The sequence below is a fragment of the Lissotriton vulgaris genome, chromosome 9, assembly GCF_964263255.1.
Source record: "Lissotriton vulgaris chromosome 9, aLisVul1.2, whole genome shotgun sequence".
Taxonomy (NCBI): domain Eukaryota; kingdom Metazoa; phylum Chordata; class Amphibia; order Caudata; family Salamandridae; genus Lissotriton; species Lissotriton vulgaris.
The window spans coordinates 178,425,327-178,438,788 of record NC_141697.1 but is presented as its reverse complement, the minus strand read 5'-3'; the positions used below and the strand labels follow the sequence as shown (position 1 = coordinate 178,438,788).

The 13,462-nt window shown below is 46.4% G+C and overlaps 1 protein-coding gene across 1 annotated transcript in view; it reads left to right on the top strand.

Moving 5' to 3' along the window:
* The window catches only part of POLE2 (DNA polymerase epsilon 2, accessory subunit), a 404,236-nt gene that overhangs the window by 211,073 nt on the left and 179,701 nt on the right, over positions 1–13,462 (top strand). Inside the window, exon 9 of the mRNA XM_086936593.1 lies at positions 3,520–3,568. Within this exon, the coding sequence (XP_086792719.1) occupies positions 3,520–3,568 (49 nt within the window). The remainder of the gene's footprint in view (positions 1–3,519; positions 3,569–13,462) is intronic.

Below are 13,462 nucleotides of genomic sequence, written 5' to 3'. Positions count from 1 at the left end.
GCTTTAGTCAAGGCTGTGTTGCCAAAAGCTTCCATGTATCTGTATGTGCACAGGTTTGTGTGGAATGAATTTCCTGATTGTGCCAATATTTTCTACGTAGCACAGGAAAAGGCCGTAGTATTGTTCAGCATTGGGGTAATAGGTCAACAAGCCAAATAGATGCTGGTCTGCTGGGACCGCACCCACCACACAGGGACTAGAACATTAATTAAGGAGTTGTAGTATTTGTTAGCAATTCCCTTGGAGCCTGCAGCTGGGCACAAAAATGTAATGTAGCACCTCGAAATATCTACTGTTGCAGCATCTTATTGAGGTGGTGGACTCAAACTAACAGGGAGAGCCGAGCCAATGGGCTGTGCCTGCTTATAGAGCCTGTGCACGAGCCGCGCCTTGAAAACAGCATCTAAATCATACAACAAACATCATGGGAAAATATGATAGTCTCTTTCAAATGAAAAAAGAGGATTTCATCGCAGGAACATTTCATCTAAGTACATCACCTTTTTGTTTTGTACAGCGCACACCAAAGGTGCTCCAATATGTGATCATAAAAAAGTAGGCTTTGTAAAATAAATTGTTTGCATAGGATCACACAAGTTGATCATGTGGGGAAACCAGGACTGGTCCCAGGCTTTCTAGTTTCACATTCTACAATTCACCTACTAGATGGCAACCTTTTTCTCTCCTTTTTAAAACAAAAGGTTTATGATACGTGTTTAATTCTTCATGATAGTGCGTGGGGGCAGGCAGCAGCCACAATAAAGGTGGGCTTGTTTTGGGCTTGATGGTCCAAGAGACCTCGAGCTGGCAATAGCCAGGCCTCTGGTTCCAACCTTAAACGGCTTGCCCACCTCCAGTAGGTTAGCTGGATGAATCAGATTCAAAACTGTGATATCTCGGAAATTGTAAAGGATAAAATGACGGATCGAATGGCTGCAGAACCTAGATAACCACCCACAGCCATTGAAACCAGACACCCCTATGCCCAGAATGTAAATGTGTGAAAACTCTGGGATTGCATAGTGCACACCACGGGCATGATGTGCAGAAGTGCATAGGCTCATCAGCAATGAAGCAGGAAAGCATTTCTGCCCCTGCACATCCTGGTGATGCACAATCTGTAGTTTTTGATCTCAGTCGTTTCTCCAAGTCCAGCAGCAATGCAGTAATCTCATGGCTCCTGGGTGGTCTAACTTCTTTCTGGTTCCATCTGTACGGATGTAGCCGTAAGTGGGGCCTTGTGCTTATTGGTCTAGGGTCAGCTTATCCTCTTGCAAGACAAACCAGCTTCCCTCCCCAACACTATGCTTATATTGGCAAAGCGTTTTAAGATTCCTGGATTGGCTTTAGCCCGAGGAAGCACAACATCTTGCAAACAAGGGGCTTCTCGAAATTCAGGCTGTGTACAAGTTATTAGCCTGAATGGCCTTTATTTAAGCATGAAGGTACAGGCACGAAGCGTAGGCCACCGAAAATTCTGCTGTGTTCAAAATTTGAAATTCTCTCCTTATCAGGGAAAACTTCCCACTTTGTACAGACTACTCAGGGGCTCCTAGTGCAGGTAGTCACTGATCAGACCACTTGGGAATTATCAAGGTGTGCTTAAATTTTACATTCAGACCAAGCCAAGCCGAAGTTACCCACGTTTGCTACGTAACAGATAGAAAGAGGGCAAAAAGAGGGCGTGGAGAGGCAGTGGATCCTTTTGTAAGCAAATAAGTGGACAGCAACGTTCACCAACCCAACAGGAAGGAGTTCTTGTTGCTGGTAGAAGTTTCTGAGCACAGAAACATGCAGGTGGTCATATCCACCCTGGTCATGTCCACCATGGACAAAAACTTTCTGTGGAGTTCGCCGTTTTGCACAGTCAGTAACCGTTACGTGAGAGTCCAGTCAGTAACACACCTAGGACCGCCTAGTGATCTACAGCATCACATGCAATAACGTCTGAGTGTCGTGCAGTAACATACATAGTGCTGCTAGAGTGTCCTGTTCCAGTGCTGTAAGAAGGATGGACTGCAGAAAGAATGTGGTCGATTCACAGTAAATGAGTAACGGCCATTTGCAATGCAATAGGTCTCGCATTGGCAAGAGTTTGAGCTATTGGCATTGTAATGACAATGCTTTTTATTTGTATTTTTCAAACCTGCAAGTGGTGCCTAAACACCCACTTAGTAGTTATAGCCCTTGTTTACGAGAAGCAAAGCTGGCAGTAACAAAGGCACAGTTACCTCCAGCCTTGCTTCTCATAAGTGCGTGTTTATGCACTGCTTGCAAATTTTCAAAACACTATTAAACGGCGTTGTCATTTACATTGCCAATAGCTCAAACTCTTGCAAATGCGAGACCTTTTGCATTGCAATTGCTTGTTAGTAATTGAACATGTTATCTTTTTGGAGGGAGACCCCCCCAGCCCACTTTTTTCAATTATCCTCAAATGCGTGGTTTTGTCTTGCGATGTAAAGACTTGCCTGACAACAGTCTTTACGATCTAAACAATGCAAAGAAAATGTACTATGAAGTAAAAACTTCGGAGTAAAGGCTATTTCCCTGCAGATGATACAGAACTCAGCGGCCAGACTGATCCTCAACCTGCCCTAACGGACCCACATCACTCTAAACCTGATGAACCTCCACTGGCTCCCAGTTATGAAGTTAAAACTAGCAAATTAAATCCCCATTCTAAGCAATAGAAGCCAATTCTAGCAGTGAAAAGTAACACCATTACAATCTATTTGGCTAATTAATTAAATTCATTAAATGTCTGACATTCTCAAAAGTCTGCCTTAACCTAATGACTGCCTATTATCTATGAATTGAATCAGGGAAAAACAGTTCCAACTAATTTTATTTAAAAAATTGACTGATGTTTTTGTTGCACTATGCAGCATTGAAAAGGGCAATGTAAGGGATGTTGTCCAGGTTTTGCCAAAAATGTGTATTTCTGTACCTCTGCCTCTCTTTACTAAGTCATTGGTTCTAACCACTCCAGCAGGCAGGCCAAGTCCTTCCTAGCTCATACATTGCAACAGTCCTGTAGAAATACAGTGGGACCAATGGGAGAAGAAGTATCAACCCATAGTTGCTTCTTGCAAAAATCTACAGGGCTGTATGCAGCCAGAGATGAGAACAGATGTCGACACCCCAAACAGCCAGCCACTACATTCATTCAATAGTGTGTGCTCCTTTGGACTAATTGGCGGTGGGGTGCTTTGTACAGTTGTATTTTACATGGCAATTCACCCATAAAACGCAAGGCACAATAGTCAGATGGATCTGACTCACAAATCCTAGGGAAAATAAACTTCAAGTATGCCTCACGTAATAGGTATATTTGGAATTTTGGAAGAGGGTGCTGAGGAGTAGCCAAGAAGTAGGTGCAGTGAGGCACTTCGCACACTAATGCTCCATGTATTTCTCTTTTATTTGTAGTCCTTTGTTGTGTACCATGTCAAATGTCGTATTGTATGCCCAGTGGTAATCTGCCTTAATAAAGTAGATTCCTTAACTCTCTTGTACCAGTTCCACAGTGGCCTATACACAGAGTCCTGCTTTGTTTTAGCAGAAGGTAAGGTACTGGAGTTCATTTGTTTTTACCTTTTGTATGCTTTGTATTTTAATTTTAAATGTGGGCCGTTTGCGGAATATGTCGCACAAGGCCCATAGTTCATTCTCTGTTTTACAGGATACACATTCCACAGAATAATCCTAGATATCAAAGAATGCATATGCATCAAATTAGTGTAACAAATGTTCATTTGCCTCATTGCTAGTACACAATTAATGGAGACTTCTGCAATCGATCGTTTGCCTCAGCATTAAATGGGCAAAGTTTTTTCCAGATGGATTTTGAACTAAATGAATGTTACTGGCATATCTTAAAACTGTATAACTGATTAAATATATTCTGGGTAGAGCTGTTCAGCAGTCCAGTATAATAGACTTCTACCCACTGTAGGCCGCACAAAATCCGTGCCTCTGATGAAAGAACTCATTGGCTTCACATTCAATGAATAAGCATTTGTCAAAGCCAATAGGTTACACCCATGTGAAATCTCAAGGCTTTGTCAGTTTTTTTTTACATGTTGCACAGCATTTGTTCTGCTGTGCAATATGACGTAAAGTAAAAAAAAAAAGGGCTATGAAGCAGTCAATGCTGGCCGCGTCATAGCACTTTAAAAAATTTTTTTGTTTTGTTAAAGAAGCGGGTGAAGGAGAGGGACTGTAGAGACTGAACACAGCACAGACCATCAACGTACAGCAGTGTCCTCTCTGTTCTGTCTTTGGTGGAAGTAAAGTAGCCCCCCAGGAGAAGCACAGTGCATACATATACAGAAAACATCATGCTCCAGGTCCCCCAAAACCTGATGAACAAATGCTAAGCCCTTTATCCTACATCAGTGAAATGTCTGAAAATGTGGTAAAAACGCTAGCCTGTTTATTTGGCTGCCACTGTATCCAGCTGGTCCAATAATGACTTTAAGTATAGTTCCCTGCTGCAGAAGAAGCAGGGTGTCAGATATGAAGACCAGGCAAGCAGTTCAGAGAGTAGAAGGGGAGTAAATATGTGTTTCTCTTTGCGAGCAGAAGCAAAAAGACTTCTCTGCTGGATGGTTTACCTGCCATCTGCGCCTATAATGTCTGCATGGAGGATCGGATAGATTGACTGAGAAAATCAGAAGGTGTCATTAGAAACCCAGCTATAAAGAAAAACAATACATTCCTGCAGCTCTCTCAAACCACAGATTTCACCAGATCGATGATGCTGTTGTGTTTCTCTAGGATGCCCCGGTACATGTGGGAACGTAAACCTGTGATTGATGGCTTGGGCCTATTAAATATTACACGGAGCCAAGCATGGTGCTTCTGATGGCTGCCGCGTACATGCGTCTCCTGACGTCACGTCAGCGGTAGTCGCTTTATTGAACTACCATCACATGACCGGGGCCATACTATCTGGCCCGGTCCTAGCAGGGGTGAGGCACCAGGCTCCCCTTTGGGTTCACCCTGCCAGTCGCAGCCGTTACCTTACGGTTGCGACATAAAATTCCTCCCAAAAACAGAAATTCAATCCAACAACAGTCCGAGGGATTAGGCGACTAGACCCCCCACCCATAATGCTTAATAGAAAAAGAACAGTCTTACATAAAGTAGTCTTTCAGCTTCCAGGTCGGCTCAGGTTTGCGTCAGAGCTGATACTGGGAGCTCCCCCGCCCACTGGCCTCTCCTTCTGCCTCCTCACTCGATGTCCGATGCGAGGACCCCCCGGGGCTTTTGGTGCTTCAGCATTACCTGCCACTGAGGTGTCAGGGTCCATTAAAAGGCCAGGCTCCACTCCGACGGGTTGTGGAGGTGACTCGCCAGCTTCCTCCGAGAGATTGGGAGTCGGCGGAGTGTCTGCGGGGAACCTATTCAGTCTCCCGGCTCCACTGTCCGACGATGCGATCTCCGCGAGATGAAACTATTTGAAGTAGGAAATGTTCTGCGTTACAATCTCCCCACCTCTCCGGGCAATCACCTGCGTGGCTTGCAATGTGATAACAGTCCAGGGATGTCTTTCGTATGGGAGATGAAACTTGCTATTAGTCGTGCGGTTCTTGAGTAATACTTTATGTCCTCATTCCAGGTGCACCTGTTGAGCTCCTCGGCGCTGACCGACTTGAGCATGCGCCCTCCGTCTCTGTTCATCTATCCTGTGGTCATCAGGTTGTGCCGGGCACCACTGGGGATGATGTGGGATGGAGTCAGGGACGACCCATCCCATTGACAGGTTTCAGGGGGCCAGACCCGTCGTGGTGTGAGGAGTTTGCCAGTAATTTCTCAAGAACATGAACAGAGCTAGCTCCATGGGCTAGTGGCGTTCGTGTGCTATGCGGATGACCTTATTTAATGTTCGCATAAACCGCTCCACATCCCCGTTGGCTTGCGGCCAGTGAGGGGTGATCCACCGATGTTTGATACCCGGAGAGGCTAGATAGGTAGCTATTTCTTGTCCTTGAAAAGGCGGCCCATTGTCTGTTTTTAGCTCTTGAAAGATGCCATGAGTTGCTATCACCATTTCCAACTTTGGGTTATCTCAGTAGCACGCGATGTGTTGACAATCTCAATCTCAGGATATTTAGAGTAATCATCAATGGCCACAAAGGTATGTCTCCCATCCGGCAGGCTTCCGGAATCGAGGCTGAGACTCACCCATGGACGTGGGAGCCTCGGTTCAGTGATCACGGGAGCGGGCTTGGGATCTACCCCGGTCATCTGGCACCACTGGCACTCACGGACAGCAGCCTCCACAAGCTCGTCCATTAAGGGAAGCCAAACTTTGGTGCGCAGCCTGGATTTGGTTTTAACCATCCCTTGATGTCCACTATGGGCCAGTTGTATGACTCTGGCAGTCAATGAGGAGGGAACCACCAGCCGGTGTCCTCGCATGAGATATCCAGTGATGTCTTCCGTCAATTCTTCACGGATGTGATACAGACTCTTCAATATTCAACGTGCTTCCACGGTGAGTATCTTCCACTCTTCCCTGGCTTTGTGCCAGTTTCCGTGCTACACAGCTTGCTTGGCCCTTTGTAGGCATTCATCCTTGTCAGTTTCATTCTTCAGACTATCCGTTGAGAGGGGAATGGGACATGATCTTTCCGTGATGCATCGGACATATTCCTCCGTGTCTGCTGCGTCTTCCTCCTCTTGCACAGTAGCCTTTCTAGAATGTCTCGGCAGGTAGTCTACAGGATTGCGGCTTCCAGACTGGTATTCAACTCGACAATTGTAGTTTTGCAGCTGCAGCGCATCCACTTTTCTATCCTCGGCGGCGGTTTTGAAGAGGTGTCAGAGAAGAGGGACATAAGAGGTTTGTGGTCGGTGGCCACCACAAATGGCCTGCCGTACACGTAGAGGTGGAAGTGGCGAGACCCCCAGTGAATGGTGATGGCCTCCTTTTCAATCTGGGAGTACCACTGCTCGGTGTCAGTGAGCGAGCGGCTAGCAAAGGCCACCGGGGCCCAGTCCTCTTCGGCATTGCAGCATTGCATTAGCACTGCACCCGGTCGCTTTGGGCCTGCGTCTACCGCAACCAGCGTGAGTTTCTGTGGGTCGAAGAAAGCCAGGGTAGTGGCGGCTGACAGGGCATCTTTAATGTCCTGGAAGGCCTTGGTCTGTGTTTCACCCCACACCCATGGGACTGAGTCCTTGGTGAGATCCCTTAGGGGTTGAGGGAGGGTCGTGAGGTCTCTGAAGAAGCGCCCGCAGTAATTCACCAGGCCGAGAAAGCTGCAGACTTCTGTGACGTTGACTGGGGATGGTGCATTCTTGATGTCTCGGACCTTATCAGGGTCCGGATTCACCCCCTCGACTTAGAAGGTATATCTGAAGAATTGCAACTTGTTTTTCAGGAACTCACATATTTCTCGGTGCAATGTTAATCCAGCGTCCCTGATCCTCTGGAGGACTTGCACTAGTCAGGAGTGGTGTACAGGGATGAATTTGGCATGTACCATGATATCATCACTCACATTGAGGACTCCAGGATGTCCATGATCAGCTCGTGGATTACATTCTGGAACACTTCTGCTGCACATGACACTCCGAAACTCAAGCAGGTGTATCTACGGAGTCCGACATTAGTGGAGAATGTCGTGATGTTCCTGGAGGCTTGATCCTGGACCAGCTGGTGATACCCAGACCGCAGATCGAGCTTCGAAAACCAGCACGCCCCTGCCATTTCGCCGATCAAATCATCAATGGTCGGGGTGATTTGTCGCTCTCTTTTGATGGCTGCATTTGGCAATCTCATGTCGACACATATTCTGACGGCCCCAGGTTGCTTCAGTTTTCGGGTGATGACTATTGGGGAGACCCATGACGTGGGGCCTGTCACCTTTTCGATTATGCCAGCCTGTTCCAGCTTGAGCAGCTCCTGTTCCACTAATAGGCGGAGATGAAAGACCACTCGTCAGTGTCGCAGAGCCACGGGTTACACCGTGGGACAATGTGGAGGTGTATTTCCTGTCCTCTGTATTTTCTGATTCCTTCGAAGACCGACGCAAACTCAGTGAGTATGTGCTGGACCGATTCTTGATGGATTCTGAATGCTCGACATCCCAGAAGCATGCCTTGTCCATCTTCGTTGGCATACACCATGGTGGCGACCGACCTGTTTTCATGTGTCACCGTCGTCTTGAATTTTCCTCACATCTCCAGTGGCTTGTCAGCCCATAGGCAAAGACAGTGATCTTTGTGGGCTGTAGAGCGGGTGCTGGGTGCATGGATTTGTAGAGAGCGGCCGCCATTATGTTTATGGTTACCCCTGTGTCCACGACAGTCATGACGTCGTGTAGTCCTACTTGAATGCGGCACTGAGGCAGCTGCCTGCGTCGACTTGACGCTGCTCCGATCATGTGCACCTTGTGTACCGCTCTTACTTCTTCTTCGTCGTCATCCATGTCACTTGATTCACCGCCACCCTCGGGTACCAAGTTGACTGTTGGCTTGGGTTTTCTATACTGCTTCGAGCGGCATACTTTTTCAAAGTGATGAATCTGCCGCAGCGGGTGCATTTCTCGCCCTTTGCTGGGCAATCAGCTGCTTTGTGAGGTCGGCCTCTGCAGTATCCACAGTACCGCTGGGTCCCCTGCGTGCTGCTTCCTGTTGCGACGGTCTGCCGGTCTCATTGAGACTGCGTTCACCGGTTACACTTTGACAGGGGATTGCAGTGCCGCCTGTATCTGCGCTCCTCTGGCTTTGGACAACTCTTTCGTGCGTCCAAGGGTCATAATTTCCGTTAGTGGCTTGCCTGACTCCTCCAGGATCCCTTCGCGAAGCTTTGCTGAGGCCCAGACTAGGATTATTTGCCCTCTAATCTCTTCGTCTCATCCCTAAAGCCACACGTGGATGCCAAGTTTTTGAGTCTGGCATGGAATGTGTCGAGCGATTCTTTGGTCAGTTGCCTAGCCTGACGAAAGATGAAGCGTTCGTAATCCTGGTTAACCATGGGTTCGAAGTAGCCTGTGAGTGCATTATTGAGGGTGTGGTGAGTCTTGGGCGTCGCTTACGCAAGCGTTTTCGTGATGCGATGAATGTTCTTTGCCCCCTTGGTGAAGCAGCATAGCTCTCTTATGGTCTTTGTGGACTTTCGTGGCCTCGAAGTATATGATGAGGCGTTCCACCCACTCCGTCCATGTGGGAGCCTGGCCAGATGGGGGTCCCTCCACCACAAATGGCTCAATTGACGGAATGGTGGACATGTTGAGCCTCTGCAGTGCAGCTTGTTGCGGCGATGTTGTGCGCTGTCATTCGTCCCTCTCAATGGGCCTGGGGAACTGCCACGCCTTGTGACTGGGGTAAACTCTCTCAGAGCTAGCACACTGCGGGCCTTGGGCGCTGCCTCTCTTGAGTTTAGGCATGTTGCAGGCTGGGTGGCACTGCACCATATTTCACAGCTTGTGGGCACAGTAGGACTCCCGAGCGGCGGTGCCACTGGTGTGCAGGCCTCAAAACAGCCGACCGAGCCTTTCTCTCCCACAGAGAGCCGATGCGCATACGCGCTGCCAGCCGACACATTTGGGCGCGGAGCGTAACGTCTGCTCCGATAGTGAAGATGCAGCCGACCTGCCGCTTGGGTGTGCGGAGCTCAGCACCTGGTCCGGTGGTGAAATGGCGCCTGACCTGATTTGTAGGCGTTGGGCGCTGGCAGCAGAATCTCTGGGTAACGAGCAACGCGGGGCTGGATGGTACAGCGCGTGGCCGCCTCAGCACAGGAACACGGCGGTTACAGGCCAGTGTTGGGTTGCTCTGGGATGCCCCGGTACATGTGGGAACGTAACCCAGGGATCAGGGCTTGGGTCTATTAAATAAAACACGGAGCCAAGTGTGGTGCTTTTGATGGCTGGCATGTACGCGCGTCGCCTGACGCCACGTCCGCGGTAGTCGCTTTATTGAACTACAATCACGTGACTGGGGCCATACTATCTGGCCCGGTATTAGCAGGAGTGAGGTACCAGGATCCCCTCCTTTGGGTTACACATTGGGGTGCCCTGCCGGTTTGTCATTTCTTTTAACATAATAAGTCTCTGTGACTACTTGTTAATTCAGTTTATCATACTGGTTTCTGCTTGTAAATAGTTCCAAATCAGTACTTTGTGGTTTCAGTTCCCACAAATGTCTTTTAATGCTAGAGGGTCAATGCAGCATCAGAGCAATTCAGACGCAATAGATTTGTTTCCCCACAGCTTTTCAGCATTGGAGCTCTGTGAAACACCTTTAGCTCTGTGCACTGGCAGTGGCAGTTTGTTTTTTCCCCCGAGTGTTGACTCTGGACAATGTGGGCGTGTGATATTTCTGAGAGCCACCCATCGGTGGGCTGACCACCTGCGGACCCTCTCTATCTCTCTGGAGGCTCATCATTTTGCGATTGCACCCTTGTAGCTGGTGTGAGTTGTGTTTCAATTATGTCCCTTGTACTAGTGCCTTGAGTAGCTTTGGTGCATCATATATAGTGACATTGATGAGCATGATATTAGTTTGACGCAATAGTCTAGCTGGGGAAGAGATCGCATGAGTGAAGCCCTCACCAAGCCACAGGCATCAGTTCAAAATGCAATGCCTGTTGCGCCTCGGGTCTTTGGGGAAGCTCCTAAACAACCATAATTAATTGCCCAGAGGAAAAATACAAGCCTGATAAGTCTGACAAATCAGTTTGACCCTTCTTACCTAAATGATAGCTAAGTCAAATTACACCCTGCATGTGGATGCATTAGAGAAACTCAGGGAAGCCTCCCAGCCAGGCTCTTAGGACCCTCTCACATGACATGATGATTTAGTGGGCCACAGTGGGGCGCATAACTGAAAGATGCACAAGTTCTAACCTGGCAAGGATGGCCAGTGAAGCCTGATGATGATGGGCAGCTCCCTGTCCTATCTGGCTGCTAAGTTTTGGAACTCTCTTTCCCCGGAGCTCCGTAGCCTTCAAAACCCTACTTAGTGTAGGAAAAAACTCAAAATTTTCCTATTCAATAAAACTGGTTTCCTTCTGCCTCTATCTCTGTACTCTGTTCATGTTCTCCTGGAGCTCGCGCCGGGACACTCTTCCGAGTAGCCGCGTGCGTTATAAATCACCACTAACATAACATAACAACGTCTGCAGAGCATAGGGACGGCTTAATGGTGACTTCTCTTCATTGCTAGACAGAGAAAAAAAAAGGTCGACTTTAATTGGCCTTGTAGGTTATGTTTAATCTTGATGATACAGTGCCTTGCCGATCCCTGGAGTGGACACATTTGTCTAAATTGGTGCGTATGCTCAGATGCAGTTACATAGAACAATAAACAAAGAGGTAAAGAATACATTTCTAGCTGAATGATCCAGGCCCTATTTGGAAGGGAGAATAGCACCCACCCCCAAAGTACATACCATCATGTCCGCGCTTAAGTTGACATTTTCTTGCAAGCCAAAGAAATTGATTGATAGTTAATGAAGAGGTTGCTAGAATAAGCTTCTGGACTTGGAAAGCCCCACATCAAAAGTCTGAGCCATCTTGGCTGAGGACATGGATATGTCCATGGACACCGACATTCTGGCAAGACGGGAACAGAGGGAACTCTGCTTCTTTGTCGATACCAATGAACAAACTGAATGCCAGTACTGTGCAATCAATTTAGTAAATAACAAAGAAATTGAGGTCCGAATCACTCAATTCAAAAACCACTTTTTCAGTCACAAGTTTCTCTGATCAAATCTGTTTATTTTTATTTTTATTTTTTTCCTTTCATCATGTGAAAATTATAATGATCAAGCTTACACAAGATAAAAAATTTTGAGTAGCTTTGAAATTGGACTCAACTTATGTGATTGACATTGGGGGGGTGGACATAAGTGTTAAGGGGGCTTTTAAGAACGTGGGGGGTACCTAATACAAACTAATCAACCACGAATTGACTAACACTTTCGGACAGACATTGGTGAACATATATTGACGACAGACAACCATGAATGGAAAAAAGGAGGGAGAAGGGGAGTGATTAGAGGGAAAAATTGTTTTTTTTGGTACAGGCCCTGCACTAGTTCTATTTTTAAATGCAGGTACAACCTAATACACCAGATGAAAAGATACACAACATTTTTATGATATTCATAAAAAATAGACCATCGAACAATTTTTTAATTGAAACACAATTTTGGGATCGAATTCTGTGACTCTGGGCCTATTGCAGATTGGAATATGTTCATTAAAGTGTTAGGAACATTTGTTAATACTTTCACAAAACTAGACAAGACACATTTATCAATAAATATGCTTTTCAACCAAGCCCTTTTAGGACAAGGGGCACACTTCCAACTGCTTCATAGAGCAAGCTCTCTAAAGTTACTAAAGCTCACACAGATGCAACAATTGGCCAGGTCAGAGCTATTTCGTAGCTTTCTTTTCTTCCAGAGCTAGAGGAACACTACACTGCTCCAGAGACAGAGGAGGGGTTTAATCATAGTGTTGCCAGGTCATGTCACATTTGGTATCCTTTTCTCCTGGAGCTTTCTTGGTATTTATCAGTGGTGGACGGTGACATTTGAAAGTGGTGAGGCGTAAAACGGTTGTCATGAGATTCTGCCGGGGACATTGGTGACCCAGGCCTGGTGTCTGCTGTGTGCCAGGGGTGATGCCATGGCCCCCACGAGGGCACATGTGTCTTGACACTTTGTATAAGTATAAAGGGAAGAGAGGGGCTCTTAATGACCCATAGGGAAATGGAGCGCCAATATACTGAAAAGTAAAACAAAGAGTTTTCCCTATGGGAATGTATTATTTCCTGCTCCTAGATCAGGACTCAAACTGACAAACACAAATCACACCATTCATTTTGTGGAACTGGAGAACACTTACCAGAAAGGAACACACCCAATCTAATTATAATTAAAAAGTGTACAATTTATTATAAAAAAATACAAAGATATCAATGGATCATCAATTAAAAACATGAAATACACAAATAAAATACACAATTAAAACCACCTAATGTGGACGTGGAGAAATTAATCAAAAGAGACACTAATATCTGTCTTTGTTATATCATTTCGGGCCCTAGTTTGTCAACAATGGGAGGAATAATATTCCTTTGGACCAGATTGATTATTGACAACGCCGAATATGACTTGGGGATTGGCGCTGACGCGTTTCGGAAGCTTTAAATGATAAAGGCTCCCTTCCTCAGGACAGTTTGTATATATATTCTCCACAGGTTAAATGTCAAACCTAATGCACAAATAAAATACAATGCAACTATTAGATTCTGACGTAATGTATGCCGGTTACACATTTTTTCACATTTCTTTATCTTGTCCCTATCTTAAGGAGGACTGAATTTGTACTTGAGTTTCAAACCTGATATATGATGACAAAAAACAACTATATATGACCACAGACAGTCTATGGGAAATCCACAATTCTATGTATTTGTTATGATTTTTACC